The sequence below is a fragment of the Cyprinodon tularosa genome, unplaced genomic scaffold (genome assembly GCF_016077235.1).
Source record: "Cyprinodon tularosa strain WSP-4 unplaced genomic scaffold, ASM1607723v1 ctg474, whole genome shotgun sequence".
Taxonomy (NCBI): Eukaryota; Metazoa; Chordata; class Actinopteri; order Cyprinodontiformes; family Cyprinodontidae; genus Cyprinodon; species Cyprinodon tularosa.
This window is the reverse complement of record NW_024039201.1, coordinates 20,068-41,713: the sequence shown is the minus strand read 5'-3', so window position 1 is coordinate 41,713 and position 21,646 is coordinate 20,068. Positions and strand designations below refer to the sequence as shown.

General features: G+C 41.5%; 2 protein-coding genes across 2 annotated transcripts; both read left to right on the top strand.

Annotated features, from left to right (window-relative positions):
- The first annotated feature begins 113 nt into the window (after nt 1-113).
- Nucleotides 114-9,677, top strand: tsen2 (TSEN2 tRNA splicing endonuclease subunit). Its single transcript, XM_038301770.1, has 12 exons — nt 114-626; nt 2,695-2,761; nt 2,851-2,890; nt 5,017-5,271; nt 5,352-5,487; nt 5,569-5,643; nt 5,730-5,780; nt 5,865-6,009; nt 6,138-6,174; nt 7,487-7,598; nt 7,672-7,761; nt 9,193-9,677. Exons 1-12 carry the CDS (start codon nt 456-458, stop codon nt 9,250-9,252), a joined length of 1,239 nt encoding a protein of 412 aa, XP_038157698.1. The 5' UTR covers nt 114-455; the 3' UTR covers nt 9,253-9,677.
- A 411-nt stretch (nt 9,678-10,088) lies between these two features.
- Nucleotides 10,089-19,509, top strand: LOC119794304 (RNA-binding protein 39-like). Its single transcript, XM_038301792.1, has 15 exons — nt 10,089-10,228; nt 11,356-11,413; nt 11,542-11,591; nt 11,770-11,952; nt 12,132-12,185; nt 12,254-12,371; nt 12,948-13,100; nt 14,608-14,754; nt 14,833-14,898; nt 14,968-15,172; nt 15,243-15,329; nt 16,158-16,269; nt 16,832-16,937; nt 18,662-18,740; nt 18,818-19,509. The coding sequence occupies exons 2-15, from the start codon at nt 11,360-11,362 to the stop codon at nt 18,919-18,921; spliced, it is 1,518 nt and encodes a 505-aa protein (XP_038157720.1). The 5' UTR covers nt 10,089-10,228; nt 11,356-11,359; the 3' UTR covers nt 18,922-19,509.
- Nucleotides 19,510-21,646: the final 2,137 nt, after the last annotated feature.

Sequence of the window (21,646 nt, the reverse complement as noted above, 5' to 3'; positions counted from 1 at the left end):
GCTTAGAGTGGATTGTTCCTCACAACATAAACACAGTTTTCATTGTTTGACAGAATGTAACGGGTTATACATTTTAAAAAATGTGTCTTTTAGACTTCAAATGATTCTGAATCTTTATGTACCAGACTCAGACATACTAATGAACTTTCAAGATCTAGTTTATCTAATTATGATATCTAGGTCAGGATATACAGTTATCTTGTTCATTATGTATAGAACACAGATTTGGAAATGAAATGGAGGCACAGACAATGTTGATATTTCTAGAAATTTTTCTGTGAAATATATATTTTTTTCTCAAAGAAAGAAAAGACGTGGGTAGGAACTGTTGATATAGTTATGTTTCCAGTCGGACATAGATTATGTGACACCGTGTCTGCACGCTTAGACACAACAAAGTCGGCTAAACTTCTTTCTGGATCAGACTCCAAACATCGCAAGGACAGACATAGAGAATGCAGGTGGAGTTCCGACCTCCCAAGAGGAGAACCCGGGTTTATGAGGACTACGAGGCTCCGCTGCCGCTGATCCGGAACCTGCAGGAGAGGAAGCATTACCGGGGAGAACTGGTCCACCGGGAGGTCCTGGTCTGCCATCCAGATGACATCCAGAACATCCACAACCAGGTTGGTACTGGTGATGATGGTCCACTTAAAACACGACTGATTTGCTCAAGATCCAATAAAACACTAAGTAAATATTTTTTTCCTAGAGTAAATGCATTTTTTTTTCTTGAATTGAGGAAATAAGAGACACTCTGCCAATGGAACAACAAAATTTACATTAAAAATAAGAAACAATTGAATTATCTGATTTCAAGTGTACATTATCTAATTTTGAGAGTAAATGTACTCATTCCATTGGCAGTCATCTTAATTACCTTCTCAAATTAAAGGTAAATACACTTAATTGGTAAATACACTTAATTTAAGAATGTTTACTTATTTGTAGATTGTTTTTGGAGAGAACCAGGAATAATTTGGTCCTGATCCGATAAAAACCAGGAATTATTTGATGTCAATCCAATAAAAACAGGAATTATTTGGTCCTGATCCAATAAAATCTGATCTTATTTGGTTCCCATCCAATAAAAACAGGAGTGATTTGATCTGAATCTGATAAAAAGAGGTCTGATTAGGGTCTGATCCAATAAAACAATATTTAGCTTCATTCTAGGTTCTGTAGAGCTGGCTCCTTTGACCCGGGCCAAGATGGACCGTTTATCCTGCTGTATGTAACTCAGTCTGCTGGGTAGCTTTTTAAAGACCTCCTTCATTTGGCAGAAAGGTGATGACCAGAGGCAGCTCTGGACTGGTTCTTCTTACCTTGTTTGGACCAAGGTGTTTGACTCTAGAACATCTCACTTTGCGTAATCTTCAGTATCAGGTTAATTTGACATGGAGGTCGTTCTCCAGAATGGATCGCGTGGGTGCCATGGTCCAACCGTAGCAGCCTAAATCTTCAAACAAATAGAAAGGATTAAGCAGACAGTAACACACAGCATGGATCGTTCAGTCAGGCTCAAAGAGTGTTAGGATTCAGTTCAGCACTTTTACTTATAAACCATCAGCAGTTGAATCAAAAAGCTTCTTCCTGATAAACCACAAACAATACATGTATAAATATTTATTCTAACTATTTCTTGTCCAAGCAGAAAATTAATTAAAAATCAGATGGAATTAGGGAAAAGATGTTCACTTGTTGGCTCAGTGGATTGGAGGGGGTAGGGGTTTGGTTCCATTAGGCCCGATTCTACTTGGTTGGTTCGGTTCTGGGGATGAAATTGGTCTCAATTTGGTTCAGGAACACGATCTGCTCATCCAACAGGCAACTCACGAAGACACTTGAAATATTCTGATTCAAACAACAGAAGCAAACTTTGCAGGGTTTCATTTTGTCACTCAGAGTAACCTTAAAAGAGGGAGTCACCTTAATGCTGTGGATAGCTTTGTAGCAGCGGCTCAGACTGCGGCAGCAGTACAACCAGAGCTGTGCTGCCGGCTGTTCTGTGGGTAGAACAGAACTGGGTGGTTTCTCATCTGCTTCAGCAGAAAGATTCATAAAACACTTTCAACACTACATTCAGCACCTTGTGAATCGTTGGCAGAGTGCAGTTTTCGTCCAGCGAACACAGACTCTTCTCCTGAGGGGTTTTGGTGGCTACAGCGTAGCCTCAGCTGAAAACTGGCTTGATTTTCCCCTTGAGAACCTGAGGCAAGAGGAAGTCAAATGGAGTCAGCTGCTTAAGTAGACTCAGTTTTCAGGGATGTGGTGTCAGGTGGGAGTCGCACCTGCTTACATCATTGACATTTGATCCTCAACACCACATATCAGTATCAGATTGGATTGGAAAAAAATTAACAGTGCATCTCTAATGACACTATTAGTAAATCCTTTTGGAGCCATTTCTCCCTGTTTTAAGTAAAACCCCTGCTGGTTTGACATAGTATTGATCTTCAGAAGTACTTAGTGGATGATTATTGATTTTATGTTGGTTTTATGAGTGTTATTTTAGTATTACTTACTGTATGTAGGAGGTCTTTTGTAAATGAGACTGTAACTCTTCCTGTAAACGTATATGACTGAATAAATAAATAAATAAAGATTGTAATCCTGCAGGCTGCTGCAGGATGCCAGCTGTTGTCCTGTGAAGCACTTTGTGCTGGCTAAGTAAACATTGATTGACTGTTTCAGGGTTATTTCGGTAAAGGAATTCTATCCAGAGCCAGGCCAAATCACAGCATCTCTGACCAATGGGAACGTGAGTTTCCACCTGCTCAATGACATCTTCAGTCAAGTCTGATTCCTGCTGCTGACTGTTTTCACCTGACCATTGTTTCTGTGACACAGAGCACAAAGGATTACTTCTACCTGTCATCTCTCAGTCTAGGTAAGTGGCATCACATCCCGTTTACTACATAGTGAGGTAACATCCTGTCTCCAAGCTGACTTTTTAGGAAAAAAAAAGTCCTCCACCACCTGAAAAACTTCCTGGATGAGCATAAATGTTTTAGCAATGTTTGAAATCCTTCCACATCGTAGAATCAGCTGTTTGAGAACCCTGTACTGCTAGAAATCACTGCTGCCTTGGATGCAGTAGACCACCACACATCCCTGTAAACCTCAGTAGATCCTTGATTTCACAGCAGGAGTAATAATCAGAGGGTCAGTTCTCCAGCAGAGGAAGTCCTCCCTCTCTGATAGTTTTTCACTTTGTGTTGGTGACTGTAATTCATCCTTTGCTGACCGACCACAGGAGGTACCACAAGGCTCTGATTTTGGATCACTTTTTTGTCCTTGAAGTTTTTGTGTTAAACAGTTTTTTATTGAGGAATCATACATGAAAATCGAAACATCAACAATACACATTTGTCCTCTTTTTTTATGTGAACAAAAAACATAAAGACAATACATAATCAAAACCAAATGAAAACCAAACTTACATCTTATCACACAGAGAATCAAAACAAATTCTCTTCAAATAGAGTTATTAATATATTGCTGAAGGGGTTGCCAAGTTCTGTTGAATCTCTTTAAGTTATTTGCTAATGAGAACCGTATTCTTACCAGTTCTCCAGCCATAATTTAACCAATGGAACCTCTGATTTTTTCCAGAACATCAACACTAGCCTTTTCCCAATGATAAAGGCATAAGATAATAGTTGTCGTTGGTATTTATTAAGTTGAGAAAACTGAACAGAAACTCCGAGCACTATCAGAAATGGTTCCAGCCTCACCTCTATTGGAAGCATATCTGACAAGGTTTTGAATATGCCAGACCAAAATGGGGTTAATTTTGTACGCAAACAGTAAGAATGAAGAAGCGTGGCTTCTTCAATATGGCATTAGTCACACAGTGGGGATGTATTAGGGAACATTTTATGTAACTTCACCTTGCAGTAATGAAGCTTGTGCATAATTTTAAATTAAATGTCCTTGAAGTTTTTGTTACTTTATTCTACAGAAATATGGGATCTCCTGTTTATAGGGTGAAGTCCATCGAATCTGTTTCCTCACTAAGGAGTCACTCTATTTAGCTTATTTTGGAGTGTCTTGGTGTTAAAATAGACGTCAGGATCGCTAACTGCATCAGGTCTGTGGAAAAATCATCATTCTTCCATCTTTTCTTTTAACCAGAATCATCCAGGTTTCTCTGTCAGACCCTGGGCTAGTTCAAAATGCAGCAGCCTGTTCATTTTAAACTCTTTCTATCTTTTTAACGGCTTTGAACAACTTATCTGTGCAACCTGCTGCACCATCAGGTCCACTAAGCTGTTGTTTTTAAATCTTTGAAAAATGGATCTGTGCAGCACTGTGGTTGGTCTATTGTAGACGTAGACTGATATATTGACGATATCTTCGTCCAGTATTAGTGTGTTTTTATTATTTTCTTGCATGCAGTGTCTGGTTCATCAATACTTTCAGCAGCCATGCTTTCAGATCACGTGAAACACGTGCATGTTTGCTCCCTTAATTTGCCATCTGTTGTTAAAGTGTTGTAGGATTTTTCAATAAAAACATAGTTTTATCATCTTGTTGTGATCTTGTCATTTTTAACATTTAAGTGGAGAAAGAGGAAGCAATATTAATCTAAAGAATTGGCCCCCAAAAACTCGGCAGCACGTATCTGGCATCAGTTTGACTGATGTCAAAATCATGGGCATCGACCTTAAACTAAACTGTATCAGTCGAGCTCTAGTTTGTTGTGATGATTTAGCTAAAGAAAATGTATAAGAAACAAGCCTTTCACATCAGTCAGTTTTATTTGTTTGTTGTCCTATTTAAAGGAAACCTCCTAAATCAACCTCCTAAATCAGGTCTTTCCCATCAGCAGTGCTTAGCTTGACTGTTAGAGGTTGAGATGTTTTACGGTACATATTTCTTATTTTTTTCTTGATTTGATCAGGCATGTATAATTATTTATTGTTTTTGTTTCATTTTCAAGCTCTAGGCTGTTTGGATGTATCCGAAAATGCTATATGAATAAACCCAGTATGGCATGTCTGACCCCTACAGGTATGAAGAGCTGCTCAGGTGGGCAGAGGCCGATCTTTCCTCTCAGGGATTGGATGAAGAGGCTGTCAGTCAAGCGCTGCTTGCTCTGACTGAGGCCGTGGAGTTGGAGGATGAAAGGAAGGAGGAGGAGGGTGGAGGGGAGGTAAAGCAGGCCAATGGAGTGAAAGAAGAGGAACCAGGGGGAGGAGTCTGTACTCAAATAAGGGGGCTAAGGGCGGAGCCAGAAGTAGAGCCAGAGACTAAGAAAAACTGCAGGTGGAGTTGATCGATTCAGAAGCTATTCAGACTGGTTCTGATGGAAAACGTAAGCGGACCCTTTTCATGTCAACATTCAGGTCCGTCCAACTAGACTCAGAACTGGACTCCGGTTCCAGCTCTGACTCCGACCCGGATCATGCCTCTGACTCTGATGCTGGTCCTGGTCTTCATATTCCAGGACCGGGCTATGTCCTGGTGGAATCAGAGACTCAGGTGAGTCTTCTACTGAAACATCTGCTCCTGCTGGTTTTTTTTCTTCTCAGCTGTTGTTTATGTTGTGGTGTTTGTTTACAGGAAGGGGGTGGAGTCAGGGAGGTGAGGCGGAGTCCTCTGGCTCTTACAGAGTACCTGCAGCTCAGCCTGGAGGAGGTAACGCACCTTTTTAGGAAAGTTACTCTGGTTTCTGCTCACCTGCCTGTCCTTCTCACCTGTTGGCTCACCTGTCTGACCTACAGGCCTTCTTCCTGGTCTACGGCCTGGGCGTCCTGTCTGTCTACCTGCAGCAGGTGGGTGTCGCTCATTTGGATGTCTGATTGATGCGTTTTAATTCATCAGGATGTGACAAATAATCGTGTCCCATGATTGGTCAGGAGCCCCTGTCGGTGGTTGACCTGTGGAGGAAGTTGCGATCACTGAATCCAGACTTTATCAGCTCATATGCTGCATATCATCACTTCCGAAGCAGGGGGTGGGTCCCTAAAGGAGGAGGCGGGGCCAAGTACGGTGTTGATCTAAGTAAGACTTAAAAGTTGGAGCTACAGACTTTGAATATAATCAGAGTCTTTGGTAACCATAATTATCTCCCAGTGATGAGTCTGTGAGCTTATTAGGTGTGTTTTTTTTCCCTCTTGTTCTTTTGGCAGTGCTCTACAGGAAGGGACCACCGTTCTACCACGCCAGGTAACGCACACAGAGTCCAGGTCACGTTTCTGTCTTCAGGTTTTTAATACAGTATGGAGAACTTGGTTGTCGGTTTTGGATGTATGTAGGAAAACATTGCTGATCTTCAACTATTGCTGCGTTCAGACCAAAGAGGTCATGAGAGTTGAAAAGGTGTCTGCCTTAACCAAATACTTGGACACACTGAAGTCAAATGCTTGTTGTGAGCATTTAGTATCCTTTGTCATTCTCTTGTGTACGACGGCAGATGCAATCAGGAGTAGCTTACCTTAATTTGTTGTAATGAGTAAAAAAAGTTATATTCTATGATGTTTTTCTTTAACTTCATCAATGCAGTCAGCTTATCGAGATTATTATCTCCAGCTCTCTGCGGGCCAGAGGCGGGGTCCACCCTGGACAGGGCCTCAGTGCATTGCAGAGCAACACAGAGAGAAACAACCATTCACACAAACACTCACACCTAAGAGGCCAATTAACCTACAGTCATGTTTTTGGACTGTGGGAGGAAGTGGGAGTACCTGGAAAGAACCCGAGCATGCATAGGGAGAACATGCAAACTCCATGCAGAAAGACTCTGAGCCCAGAATCGAACACGGAACCTTCTTGCTGCAAGGCAGCTGTGCTACCAACTGAGCAGCCCAAACTACTACTACTACTTTCAAATATTCTGTTCTGTTTTCCTGAACACCAAACCTGGGAATCTCAACTGACAACTGAAAACTGCAAGAACCACAATATAAAATGGACTCCTCAGAAAGTTTTGGCTTTCATCGTCAATTGTTCCACCACAGTTTAGATTAAGAAAAAATTATCGTGGAATTAAAACGATCAGAGCACTGCCATTTCTCCCACGTCTTTTAATGTGAGCTCTTTCTTTAAACCTCTGTCTTTTATGAGTTGTAACCCCTTTATTGATATTTATGTCTGGTTTTATGCTGCAGTACTGCAGAAGGAGAGATCACGGCTTGGATGCAGTTACTGTCTCCCAGCCATCTCACTGATCAGCTTCTATGCTTGATTGATTAATTTTCCTATAGTAGCATCTCCTGCTTTTGATACATTTGATGCATCTAAATGCCTGAAAACTGAAAACAAGATGCATAAAACACATTGTGGACTTAGCAACGCCGCTAGATGCAGACTTTGGATATAAACCAGACACCCATGGTGCTCGGAACGTGTTCGGTCTGAATGTAACGTTAGTCCAGCTCAGAGAATCTTCCTCTCTCGTAAAGCAAGGATCTCCAACTTTCATCTCTCTCCACATCCGCTGTGTGTTGCTTCTTATTTTGTCCCCGTCCTCTTCCCATAGTTACTCTGTGGTTGTAGAGAGGACTGATGAAACTTTCGGGGGCATGGCACTGCGTCCGTTTTCCTGGCGCTCTCTGGCGGCTCTCAGCAGGATCACAGCCAATGTCTCCAAGGTAACGCTTCTCCTGTTGCTGCTTTCTGAGTCTGCTGCTAATCTCTTGATGACGGATCCTGATTGGTTCTCAGGAGCTGATGCTGTGTTACATCATCTACCCAGCTGACCTGTCAGCGGATGACTTGGACTCAACTGAGTGCCTGAGCAGATTGAAAGTTCAGGTAACTCTACCTATCAAAAAAAACATGAGCCATTTGGGCAGATCACCAGGTAACAAAGTGCATTGACACTGTGAGCTAAAAGGCCCTAGAGGCGCTGTTTAGCTGGGGCTATAAAAATAGGAAAGACTGATTTGGATTCCATCTGACTGAGAATGTTTCTATCATTTTAGAGGTGTTTTACATTATTGTATGAGTTTACATGTGATCTATATTTATTACTTGGTTTTTAGAAGTTATCACTGTAACATAATGTTTGAGATTCCTCCATTTTAAATAACCTGACTGGACCTGTGTCTCAGTGTTTTAATACTTTCTGATTGGACTTCCTGGAAGCTGTCTCAGGTCACAAACTGAACTTCCAGGATGTAGGCAGTAAACTGAACCAGAACTTCTTCAGGTTATGACCAGCCAATTGCCCCTCCCCTAAACCCAGTTTAGCATGCCGCAGTCCCCCCCCTATTTTCCTCCGAGAACTGCACACCTATTAGTTCTCAGCAATCGCATCTTGGTGAGGTCTTCATTGGTCTTCAGCTTGCTCACCAGCCTGGCAGTGGGGGGATGATGCCATAGTTAACACCATCCCACCAGGGCCTCTGAGGGATAAGCTGGGGCAGTCAGGAATGAACCACCCCAGGATTACCGCCGAAAGAATTTGGGAGCACATAGACGTGTCTATCAAAGGTTGGTCTGATGGATGGCAGCACCTCAGGACCCCAAGCATGAAGTGGTTATAGAACTGGATAGCTCCTTCAGTGACAAGCTTTTGCATCCAGATACACAAATAAGCGCTTCCTAAGATCCTTCCTCCCAACGGGCTCAATGTTGTTTACAACCATGCTGTTATTAACACAGATTTTTAATCTGGTCACAAATAATTTTCCCTCATTTGCAATTTTTTTTACCTGCTGAAATCTTTTTGCTATAATCTGCTTGATGCACTTCTTCCATCTTTCATTAAAGCAGCCACTGTTTTTCTGTCCCTTTGTTTTAACCTCAGTGATTTTGCCTTTTTTATGTTAATATTCCTTTTTCGTTATAAGCAGCAGTTCACTGTGTGCTATGATTTTATTGAAGGTTTAGGTTGAAACAAATATGACTGATGAGCTGCTACGTTTGTTTACCACTGCAAAATGATGTGTCCAAGTTTGATAACCAGGATGATTGGGCTGTTTAAGTACCTGAGAGTTGGCAAACTGATAAGTCACTAAGGTGCTTCGAATGGACCTATAGGAAGCATTTTGGATGCTGGTTTATACCAATTCCTGAAAAAACTAATAAAAAAAAATTTGTCATCTCATACCATCAATATCTAAAGTAGCACCAACGAATGGCACCATGTACCTCAGGGTTATTCATTTGTTATTAACCACTATAAAGGTTTGACTGGAGGATAAATGGACATCATATTTCTAATGTCTTATTTCTCTTCAGGAAGTGATCGTCAGCAGGTGGGTTTCCTCCAAGGAGCGAGCAGAGCAGGACGACATCTGATTGGCTGATGGCAGAGGCAGCCCAGTGATGATTCCAGATGGAGATAAGAGGAAGCCACTCAGAAAGAAGATCATTAAATTATTGGGTGAAGGTCTGTTTCTGGGGACAGAACAAGAGTTTGCAGAGGAGCTGCTTAATGATGACAATCCAGCAGATGTTCACATTGGAGCACCCATCCTGATTTTCATGTTGGGGTGTTTGACTCTACATTTAAGGAAGGAATCGTGTTCTGAAATCCTGCTGTTGGTCACCCGTGGACGCTGATCCGGAGCAAACGCTGCAGGTGCTTCTGTCTAATCAATAGAAACTGAGAACTCAAACCAGCACTGTGAAATTATACAGCCTGTCATAACAGAACATGTGTTCAGGAATCCACCTGAGAGGAATTCAGATTGGTTTATTTATCCCCTAAAGGGTATTTAAAAAAAAAACAACAAAAAAAAACTTTTTGTTTTGTTTTTTTCTATATAAACCACTGGATACTCAGCTGTGAAGCTGTTGTCACAGTGGTAAACATATCATATTGGTGTGAAACGCTTGCATGTATTTTTGCTACAGATATTAAATATGATGCATCACCTCTGAAAAAAAATAAAATTTCAGCTTCTGTCTTTTCTCTTAAGGCCTAAATGGCTACAACTCCACAAGTAAAAACAAGAAACTTTAGTGATTCTCCTTTTAGAACTGCACAGATTATCAAAAAAAATGTCTCACAAACCCAATGCTGGGTTACTGATGCTAACTGGTTTTAATTTTAAACCTTCTGGAATATGTGAAGAGCTTTATTTCAAGTGCCGTTGCTTTATATCTCAAGCGCAATGTTATGTTTTCGCAATACAGAAGTCTCGCGATATCTTGTGGGGTTGCCATTTAAAGCAGCAGTAGCGAAGCGCGAACTCCGGGGCAGAAGATCCGTTATCCGGATAGAAGAGAGACGGTCAGCCGGACACAGCCCACCGAGCTGCCCTGTATCCAGGTAAACCTTCACTCTGCTGGAGATAAAAGCCCCAGTCTCATGGTCCAGCAGTGGAAGCGCCGGCGGGAGCGACGCCGTTCTGGAGGCCTGGCATTGGTTTTTGTTAGCCGCTAGCTGCTGCTAGCTGCGGAGATCTGCAGCTTCTGATCTAGCTGCGCATGCGCACAGCCACCAGCACACCAGGTTGGGTCTGTTAGCGGCTAACTGCTAGCCGAAGCAGATCAAAGAATGACTTCCAGATTCAAAGTCCCGATATGCTCCCGGTCTTTAATAATAACCTCTCTATGGCTGCCCGTCCCGAACCTTGAAAAGTTGGGATCTGGAAATCCCAAACCCCGATAGGGGGCTGTAGAAGAAACAAGAAAAAAGTGACAATTTAACCGTTCTGTTTGTGACTGAAGCTGCATTGCGTAGCTAAAGGTAAACGAGGGAAGCTCAGGATGCTGGGACATAAACAGTTCATTAACGTTTGTCTGAAATTTTGTAAGTTTTAAAACGGTAAACCAAATTAAAACCAAATCCCCCCCATAGCCAGTAGCGCAGTGGTCCCCAACCCTGATCCTCAGGGAGCCCTTGTCCTCTTGTATTAGGTGTGTCTCTTGTTTCAGCACACCTGATTCAAAAACCTTTGAATCATGCATTCTTTTCTGGTGTGATGCATCATGGAAACAACTAAAACATGTAGGAAAGGGGTCCCTGGAAACAGGGTTGGGAACCCCTGCAGCAGCGAAATGTGATCTTCATAGTTCAATTAATAATCCCCATCTGTTGATCCAACACACAACCAGAGCTCACAGCAGATCTCAACACTTTTCCTGATCCTAGAAGTTCTGTTTAGTTTTTTTTTCTTTCATTTGAATTCAGTTAGTTAGTTATATTATTGCTGCTTCTAGTCCAGAAGTCAGCTCATCTGGATCAAATTATTCCCTTAATTGAGTTGTTTGATGTTTAGTGCTGAAAACAGGAAACTGAGGCACTTCCTTTTTGCTACCGATGGATCTATCAGTGTCTACAACCACCCACACCCACCTGTGGGTCTACAGAATCAGCTAACTGACTGAGAGAGGTTCTGTTGATTGGACTGACCTATCAGATGTATCAGCTTCTCTGTGTGTGTCTTTGTGTAGCAGCATGATGGCGGATGACTTGGACATCGAGGCGATGCTGGAGGCTCCATACAGAAAGGTGAGACTCCTCAGACACACCTTCCAGGAAATTCTTCAGCCCCTTAGGTGTAAACATTAGTAGATGTTGAACAAGGAGGCTGTTTCTTGTTCTGCCGCCACAGATTAACAGGTTATGTCTTTTATCAGGAGGACAGCAAGAACCAGAGCCCTGATGGACCGGAGGAGCACAGCAAGAGGTGGGACCACCTGTGTGTCTGCTGATCCATTTATTGGCTTTAATGACAACACTAAGTTTTGTCAGCTGATTTGAAACAGGTCTTTAAATGTCTATTAGAGCACAGCTCTAATAGAACTCTCTGAGGTTCTGGTACCAGATTTTTACTCTGACTTGATTGGTTGCAATCTGTCTGACAGGAAGAAACGTAGCCAGAGTCGCAGCAGAGACAGGAAGCGCAGCCGCAGTCGGGAAAAGAAAAGGAGCCGGAGTCGAGATCGCAAACGCAGCCGTAGCCGAGACAGACGCAGGAGTCGCAGCCGGGAGCGCAGACGCAGTCGCAGCCGAGAGCGGGGTGGGCGCTACAAAGACCACCACAAGCAGTAAGTCGCCTGGTTTAGTTTGTCTCATGATGTACAACAAACCTGCTCCTGTTGGTAATAATGAGGCAGAGAACCCATAGCTTCATCCAAGAAGAATAGTTTTTCTTTAGGTTCATCATAGAACTGGTTGCTGGGCAGCATCTGAGCGAATCAGAAACCTAACAAACTGTTTGTTTCAGCCGCAGACGATCGAGGAGTAAGAGTCCAATCAGGAAGGAGAAGACACCACCCAGGTGAGAATGATGGAAAGATGGAGTGTTTCTCCTTGTCCACACCCTGTTAAACTGCTGCTGTTCTGCAGGCTGCCTTTAGACAATCTGACCCCAGAGGAGCGGGATGCTCGCACCGTTTTCTGCATGCAGCTTGCAGCCAGGATACGCCCACGGGACCTGGAAGAGTTCTTCTCTGCTGTTGGAAAGGTATCCAATGTCTCTGACTCTCTGATTGTGTTGAGTAGTTTGTTCTTTTTACGTTAACATCTGCAGCAGGCGAGCTCAGTGTCAGCTGGATTCACTCTGGGTCATTATCACCACCAGACATCATGCTGCGTTTAGTTGATCCAATGCTACAGTTGTTGGGTTACCATAGTAACATATAGGGCTGAAACAGTTAGTCGGATTAATCACGAATAATTGATTATTGAAATAATCGTCAACTAATAGAGTAATTCATTGATTGTTAAGTATAGTGACTCTAAAACATGCCTTTAGCTGGCAGAGCGACCCACTCAGAGCAGCAATTATACCAAGATTGTCAGATAATACATAAACATTTTGCATTTAAGATAAAGAAAGGAACAATTTAATTCTTCAATATGCTTAATCCAGAACTCCCCAGGTGGAAAAGTTTGAGTTTCACCTGGTTTAATTTAGCAAAAAATCTTCTTTAAAGAATCTCTGAATGTCCCATTATTAATCCCAAAAAATAATCAACAGATTTAATCGTTTTGTAAAATAATTATTAGTTGCAGCTCTAAACATATACCTCCCCCACAGGTGCGGGACGTAAGGATGATCTCTGACAGGAACTCTCGCAGGTCAAAGGGCATCGCCTACATCGAGTTTGTGGAGGCCAGTTCAGTGCCTCTGGCCATTGGCCTGACGGGGCAAAGGCTGCTGGGTGTTCCCATCATCGTACAGGCCTCCCAGGTACCCAAACATGCGCTTCATCCATTCCTACTTGCGCACACTCACGGGTTCACACACACATGGTGTATTATAACCTAAACGGGCCACAATGTATGATGGTTCACAGAATATGGTGTAAAATGCCCAGTGTAAACAGACCTTTTTATGCATTTTCCTCATTACGTTTTTCAGTAAAGCATTACCAAGAAAAGAACCACCTCAACGAGACCACTGCACCTCATTGTGTGTGCATTTCGATCGTATTACATTTATATCTGGGTTAGTTTTGGCCATCTCTGTTTCTTATGGGCTTCACAATTTGGTGTGTTAAAGGAGGAGCAGTATGTAGTTTATGCTGGGTCCGTCCAAAACACAGACCTAAAGCATCAGCTTGCATAGATCACTTTCAGACTAGGCCTTAAGCATGATTACGTGCTCAAAAGGCCCCTCGCACGACTGAGCGACCTGGAGGAGAAATACTAATCAATACGGGTTACATTGTTTTAAGCTCAAAGTTCAGACTTTCAGTGTAAACAGGAACACACCTTAAGCAAGACTCTCAGGATCATAACAGAATCTGCTTGCTTCTACATAGCTAAAAAAATATGTGATCACATGAAATATGTTTGGATGAGAGGATAAAAATAATTGCATCGCACCTTTTTATATGGACATAAATAACCCTCGGTCAAACTCATTCAAAATAACTTAATTCTTACAAAAGTTCACATGGATTACTATCAGATTGACGTTTGGCATAAACAACCCCTCATGATTATAATTTTATTCGGCAGGATCACAATGAAATATCTTTACATAAAATGACTGACATGTTTACATTATGCATTTTTAGTCCCAAGTGTGTGAGAGTGACTATGGAAGCTGCAGAGGGACATTCTTTTCTTTCTGTATGGACACATCAGCCTCTGTCACTCCTGTCAAATCTGCTAAAATAAACAATAGGCAAACAAAGTAGCTGCTGGAGGAAAAGACTAGTTGCAGGATTGTATTCCCTGTTTATAACATAACACACAAAAAAAAAACTGCCACTGTTATATTGAATTACCTTGTTTTGAAGCCTCACTCCCAAATTTTCTCCTCCTGAAAGGTGGAGAAAATTTATGAGGGAGCTATGCGTTTTGTTTGGGAGGGAGCTATGTATTTTTATTTTTTTTTATCTACAAGCTGGAAATGTCCCCAGATTTGATTTCAGAAATCTGTTCACTTTACGTTAACACGAGGCAAACGCAGAACAGTAGGTGCTCTGAATTCTGGCCGTTGTTTTTACTTGGTGTGGGCAGTGTAATTAATTTTTTCTGCAAAATATCTTGTGAGGACCCACTGCTAACAATTTCTTACGTTTAGAACTAACTTGCAAACAAAGTTTAGGTTTTTTCAGTCAGCTGAGGTATATACTGGTAATGTTAAGGTTAGTGATCTAGGTCAGGCCTTAGAAATGAATTAAACATGAACTTAAGTCATTAAAAAGACATATTCAAAGATGGTAAATGACTGTTTGTGTTTACAGGCAGAGAAAAACCGAGCTGCTGCTGCTGCGGCTGCAGCCAACAACCTTCAGAAGGCGACGTTTGGACCCATGAGGCTCTACGTCGGCTCTCTGCACTTTAACATCACTGAGGAGATGTTGCGAGGGATCTTTGAACCATTTGGGCGGGTGAGACACACAGAGTGATAACCTCCTCCATCCAGGAGTTAACACAGTTCATTCTGATGGCTGGTTTCTGTTGGTCAGATCGAACACATCCAGCTGATAATGGACAGTGAAACGGGGCGATCTAAAGGCTACGGCTTCATAACAGTAAGTTTGTTTCCTCCTAATTAATAGAACATCAGAACCAGGTGATGAACAGGTGGATTGTGATGTTAGTTTGCAGATGCAGAGTGTGCTAAGAAAGCTCTGGAGCAGCTGAACGGCTTTGAGCTGGCAGGACGGCCCATGAAGTTGGGTCACGTGAGCGAGCGGACCGACATATCCACGGCTTCATCATTCCTGGACAACGATGAGCTAGACCGATCAGGGGTGGAGCTGGGAACCACAGGGAGACTGCAGCTAATGGCGCGGCTGGCTGAAGGTGAGGCCACGCCCCTTCTCTCACCCGGTGACAGCCGGCGTGAATCTGACATCTGCCGATGTTTACACAGGTACAGGAATGCAGATCCCTCCTGCTGCTCAGCAAGCTCTACAGATGAGCGGAGCGATTGCTATTGGAGCTCTGGCTGCTGTGTCAGGTAACACTATCATCACTGAAGGACATCACTTCAGCTGGACATCATTAAATTAAAACATGAAACATTGAGCTGTGACAATCTGTCCATCATGTCAGATCAGTGAAGGGGATGTGTAGATATTCTGAAGTGAATATTAATAGTAATTGCAATCATATCATTATATATAGGCATAGCTACAATAGCTCATTTATCGGGCAGTGCCAGGTCAGATGATCTGACCTATCAGATAATTTGCACATGCTGTATGTAAACCAGTATTCAACTTATTTATGATTTATTGTGGATAGATAGATTAAATAACATTATTTCCCATCTGATTATGTGATAATCTCTGGAAGGAAATTCTTTCAGTGTTGTCAGGTTGCCTTTGTCCAGTAAATGGTGCTGCTGTTCATTCTTAAAATTAGTCTCAAAGAACACAAAGGGCAGTAAGTCAGAGTGACAAACCCTGTTTGTTAATAATTTTACATCTATTTTCACTGGAAATTCACATATTTCAAATTCATTTAATAGGTTCCTGTTTTGTTGTATCTTATAAATATATCTAAGTTTAGACATGTATTTAAGTTTATTCAGCAACAAATTCATAAAATATGATTAAGTTAAATTTTTTTTTTTTTGATCAATAACATTGATAAACTTTAAAATACTTGGTCAATCAGTAGGTTTAATCTCTGGGAAATGCAGGAGCCGGGGTCAGACAGTCTGCATGTGCTTTTATTCCTCCTGCAGGTGCTACAGGTGATCTGTAAGCAGAAGGTTGGAGCAGGTGATCTGCTGTTTAACCGGTAAAGGTCTCTCATAGTTTTCTCCTGGTGTCTCTTCCAGCTGCCATGAATCCAACCCTCAACATGAACATGAACACTCCAGCCCTGAATCTTCCATCTCAACCACTCGCTACTCACTGCTTCCAGCTGTCCAACATGTTCAACCCCAACAGGTGAGACCCACTCATGATTCACATCTCTTATCATCCCTGCTGATCATCCCTGGGATGTCAGTCTGGTTCTTCATTAGAATGAAAGCTGGTGGCAGTAGATCTTGGGTTGAGCACGATGGCTGCTTTTCTCTGATGCCAACTATGGCCTGGATGTGTTCTTCAGAGTCGGAAGGAGGTTTTTCACCTGGTCGGTTTTACACCTTGAAACAATCCAGTTTGTTTTTGTGGTCTTTGAGGAATTAACCCCCAGGTTTACCTCTTCGTCTTACTTTGTGTCACTGAGCAGGAGTCTTCAGGCTGCTGAGGTGACATTCTCCAGGAACTGAACTAAAACAGAGATGCTTCCTCTCATTCAGACTTTAACCTTTAGTTAAAGAACGGGTCCATTCTGACCCGGACCCACTGGTTTGCCCTGCCCCCTATACTCTTACTGTGAAAGGTTTCAGCTCACAGCTGATGGGAAGCGAGACAACAGGAAGTGATGAAGGTGGACTGTGAACATTGTGTTCCAGCTGAGTGCATGTGTGTGTCTGTGTGTGACAGAGTGTGCGTTTTGTTTCAGTGAGAACGCTCCAGGCTGGGAGCTCGACATCCAGCACGACGTCATCGAAGAGTGCAACAAACACGGAGGGGTTGTCCACATCTACGTCGACAAGAACTCATCTGAGGTACGCCGATGACCTTTGGGTTTACATTTTAATTTAGTTATCAGATCAAACTTTAGTTGTAAATCGCTTTTCACGCCACGGACAATACAAAGTGTTTTACATAGTAATAAAAGCAAATGCATAACAAGATAACACATGCACTCATACACAACATCTGATACCTAATTGTTATCTTAACTAAAAACCCTAAAAAAAATGGAATAATTTAACTTGATGCTGCTGTGAGGAAAGAATAGGTTTGGGATGTTTCACACCAGGACCCTGACACAGGACTGTAGGAACCCCCAAGATAATATAGATAATGGAATAAAGGAATTCAGAGAATGTGACCTTAAATGAAATATAATGGAATAAAATTGAATAAGTAAATTACGATCAATAAAATTTTGAGTGAAATTAAAAGGCTAGGCTAAAGCCCTGAACACACCGAATCCAATGTTCTATCTGAAAATCGACAGTCGTACGAGGTCTTGGAGTTTGCTCATTGGGAGTTAATGGGGATGAACACATCCAACACGATTTCTGCAGGGGGCTTGCATAGCTCTGACTGCGATGGACCCCAGGTCTATTTTAGTCAGACTATGGAGCAATTTAGCAGCAATTTCATGGGTCTGACAGGAAGGGAGTCGCAGTTACAAAGTAAAACACATCTGCTTGGGGGGAAATGCAAAGTAAAACCTTCCATTTGCACGGGGAAAAAAGTCCTTTTTAGAGTTACACAGCACACATATTGCAGGGGAGGCAGACCTGTGCATAAACAATCAAAAAACAGAGGGACTAAGTGGTGATCCTCTTTGAGCCTTGCAAAAACGACGAGGGACAGTAGTGAGAGCGCAGCTTATCCCTTTCCCTGGGGGAGGAAAAAAATAAATTCGACAAACTTCAGGAGAACAGGGAACAGATATAGTAAAACAGTGATCCTTTTTGAGTGTCACAAAAAAACAAAACGGCGAGGGGCAGAAAGTGGAGCTTATCTCTGTCCCCCTTTATGAAAAGAAAAGGGGAAAAAAGACACCATATTGCTGATATCAGGACTGTCACAGAAACCACCAACAATCTACTTGTTTGTTAATAAATTACTAGTGAAGTTTATTCACAGGTAGTTTTGAAGAATCTGTTAATAACAGGAGATAATAGTTATAATATTATTACTGGTCCTATTGACTCACCCTAGTTCAATAGTAATAAGGTAACTATGGAAACTGGACGCATTGTCTTGTTCCCTTTGGTCTTGGGGAGTGGTGGCCTGGTGGTTAGGGAATAGAGCTTGGAATCCTGAGGTTCTGAGTTCAAGCAAGACCCTTTACCCCACACTGCTCCCCGGGCACCGCTCAATAGTAACCCACTGCTCCCAAAGGGGATGGGTTAAATACAGATGTAAATTTCTCCAATGTGAGATCAATAAAGTTCAATTATTATTATTATTATTATTATTTAGAACCCCTTGTTACTTAACTGCATTTAAAAAAAACTGCAATTATGGAAACTATGGAAAGGAATATCTCCTCTGGACCAGAACCAACATTGTGCTGAAGCTTTATCTGACCCAGACACTTTAGCGGCTCTTTGCGTCACATATTTATATAAATCACATCATCTCTTTATTAGTCAGAAAACTCAAAGGCAGAACCATCCAGAAGTAGGACCTATTCAGTTTTATGTCCTGTGAGAGCAGGATGAACAGTATGAATTTCCAAATGAGTATGAGCTGTTGTGTCTTTTAGGGAAACGTTTATGTGAAGTGTCCCTCCATCCCGTCTGCCATGGCTGCTGTTAACGCCCTGCATGGGAGGTACTTTGGAGGTAAGATCTGCTGTCACATGACTCCTGTGGACCAATCAGAGAGCAGATCTGACTAATTCGATTTGGCCTGTTTCCAGGTAAAATAATCACGGCGGCGTATGTACCCCTGCCCACTTACCACAACCTGTTCCCAGAGTCGGTCACTGCCACCCAGCTGCTGGTTCCACCTCCGAGACGGTGATCAACAGTACTGCCTTCTAATGGGCCCTGGACCATAGATGCTCTTTTTTTAATTCTTTGCTCCTTTTGGACCATTTTCATCATTCGACTGCCTGTAGAGGGCACTAATTATATATTTGTTTTATTCTGGACATAAACAACTGACTCTCCTCCTATTGGCCGCTTCCAAACACTTTTCACATGATCAAAGCATCTACTTCCTGATCCCTTAGTTTCATTGATGTGGCCCCGTCCCTCAGTGTGTCCTCCAGGTATTGGCTCTGTGAGCTGGGCGAGGGCGTGGCAACAGCAAGCTGTCGACTGATCAGTTCCTCTCAAACAGTTTAGTATTTAAGTGTTTTTTCTAATGTTAATTTGATTTTGTAAAATGATTGATTAAAAATTATTTTCATGTCACTCTGAAATGTAACAGCATGATTTCTGTCTCCTGATTGGCTGGAAGGTAGGTACTTGGGATGTGTTTTTTTTTTTTTTTTTTTTTCTGAGACACTAGCTGTTTTTTCATTACAATTGTGTGCAAAACAATTTTGAAAAGTTTTGCCATTTCAGTATTTCTATTAAAATGCAAAAAATTAAAATTGCACACGAATACATTTGTTTACACGATAACTCTGGGGGGAAAAAAACATGGGAGCGGCGAATACAAGATGTATCTATATTTCAGCCACGGCTCTAGTTGGCGCCATTATCCTCTGAATACTTCTGGTCTTGTTCTTTTTACAAAGCATTAAGGTCCAGTTCACTGATCTCTATTTATTAAATGGATTGCTGATAACCCGAAAAAGTGAAGCCATCGGCCGCCATATAGGTACTCTTCACTCCCACGGAGATGCTCAGTAAAAATGCCTACATTTGTAGCATTTGAGTGCAAAGACAAGCAGTGATATTTATTTATATATATATATACACACACACACACACACGCCAGTGTATCCCATAGTAAAGTATGTAGCGTAACATTAGTCAGGCTATTTCTGACCGACTCGAAGATATTGACTAAGTTAGCCATTGAGATTGTGTCTAAAGTTAGAAAACCAAAAAATTGAGTAAAAATAAAGTAAATCACTTTGAAATGTCAATGTAAGAATTCTTAAGTGGATGACACACTCCTTTTTGTAGTGCTTGCTGTATTTCACATTTGAAAAAGTCATGTGCCAAAACGTATGCTACATTGACGGAAAAAAAAGCAAGTCAAACATTTTTTAAAGGCTAACGCACAGATGCAGCATAAAATTATACGGCATCATTGATGCATAATTTGCAAAGAGGAAAATACTATAGCATTAACAGACATATCCTTGTAAATTAGTGCTGATGTTAAATTTTGAAATTATATGTACTATAAAATCACCATAACAATGTAATCAATACATGTATATTACAGTTACATCAGTTTAGCACTTTTTTCACATCTGTATTATTACCCTTCATTAACACATTCGCATACGTTATATAGCATGATTTATAGACTTCATTGCCTTCATACTGACTATGCAAATGATGTGCCTATTTTTTTTTTTTTACCATAAATTAGTCATCTACAGATCCTATGAAACAGGAAGTGTGTCAAAGGTATGACTTTATCTTTATTTTAAATTTATTTCAAAATGAGAACAGTCGTCGTCGTTCAATACTGTAGCGCACATATTGTTTACATTGCTACCGATCTAACAAGGGAGTACCAATATGGCGGCCTGTGGCTTCACTCCACCCAGTACTACCAACGGGCTACCAGCAATCCCATGAATTGTTTGATGTGAAAAAGGAGCTCCCATTGCACTTTTGGGAAATATAAGAATTCTGATATGACCCGAAACCTCCCCCATTTTTCTTTTTTTTTTTTATTGCACTGTCAAAAAAGAAATTTATTTTCAGACTTAAAATTTTCACAATTTGGTTAATGGAAACGCAACTACTGAGCTGTCTGAGCAGCAGGTCAAGTTCATGAGCAGTTTCACTCTGAAACATCTACTGACCTGATGCAGACAACATGAGTCTAAACAGGTGCTGCCCAACAACTTTTATTGAAGCAGGTTTGAGTCTCTGATCTCCCTGTAGTGGTTTTTCTTTGCTGTATTTTACATCAAACACGCGACTGTAACATAGCACCTTTGTCATCTGATTGCCCCCAAGATGGCTGACATGTTGCACCAGGTCATTCCTGTGCAGTAGTTGATGCTATTCAGGTATGGAAACTAAATATGTACTCAAACTTTGATCAACTTTAGTGAAATATAATATAATCAGTTTCAAATGTTACTAAAGAGTTAAAAACTACTAAATCAAGATTTTTACTTCAAGTAGAAGTTAGTTTCTTGAAATGGAAGAAAATCCCTCTCATCTGTTTAAGGGAAAAGAAGAGATGTTGCTCTTAAATTCAAAATAAACATGTCAACCAAGTTATTTATGTTGACCATTTCTCCCATTTCAGTGTCCTTCTGTCACCAAACACTCTCCATTCATTAAGCTTCTCCTCAGAACCTGGACATTCTGATCTACATCCTCAATATCTGATAGCATGGGATTCATTTCCACTGTTATTCTGATGAGACCCTTTATTTGTCTACAACTTCTATAGAAACTGACCCATTAACTGAAGTTATTGTATTTGAAAAGTAAGCTTGTCATTTAGCCTGGCTGGCGTTAAATTAGCCTCAGATAACAGTGTAAAAACCTTGTTATTATCGATCAGGACATCATTTAAGTCTCATATTAAACGAGCTTCT

What these genes read in the sequence shown, in the direction of transcription:
- tsen2 (XM_038301770.1), top strand. Translation starts at nt 456, where the DNA reads ATGCAGGTGGAGTTCCGACCTCCCAAGAGGAGAACCCGGGTTTATGAG. An exon ending in TCACAGCCAATGTCTCCAAG is followed by an intron (nt 7,599 to 7,671) that starts GTAACGCTTCTC and finishes ATTGGTTCTCAG; the next exon opens with GAGCTGATGCTGTGTTACAT. An exon ending in TGAGCAGATTGAAAGTTCAG is followed by an intron (nt 7,762 to 9,192) that starts GTAACTCTACCT and finishes ATTTCTCTTCAG; the next exon opens with GAAGTGATCGTCAGCAGGTG.
- LOC119794304 (XM_038301792.1), top strand. Translation starts at nt 11,360, where the DNA reads ATGATGGCGGATGACTTGGACATCGAGGCGATGCTGGAGGCTCCATAC. An exon ending in CCGGAGGAGCACAGCAAGAG is followed by an intron (nt 11,592 to 11,769) that starts GTGGGACCACCT and finishes TCTGTCTGACAG; the next exon opens with GAAGAAACGTAGCCAGAGTC. An exon ending in AATGGCGCGGCTGGCTGAAG is followed by an intron (nt 15,173 to 15,242) that starts GTGAGGCCACGC and finishes ATGTTTACACAG; the next exon opens with GTACAGGAATGCAGATCCCT.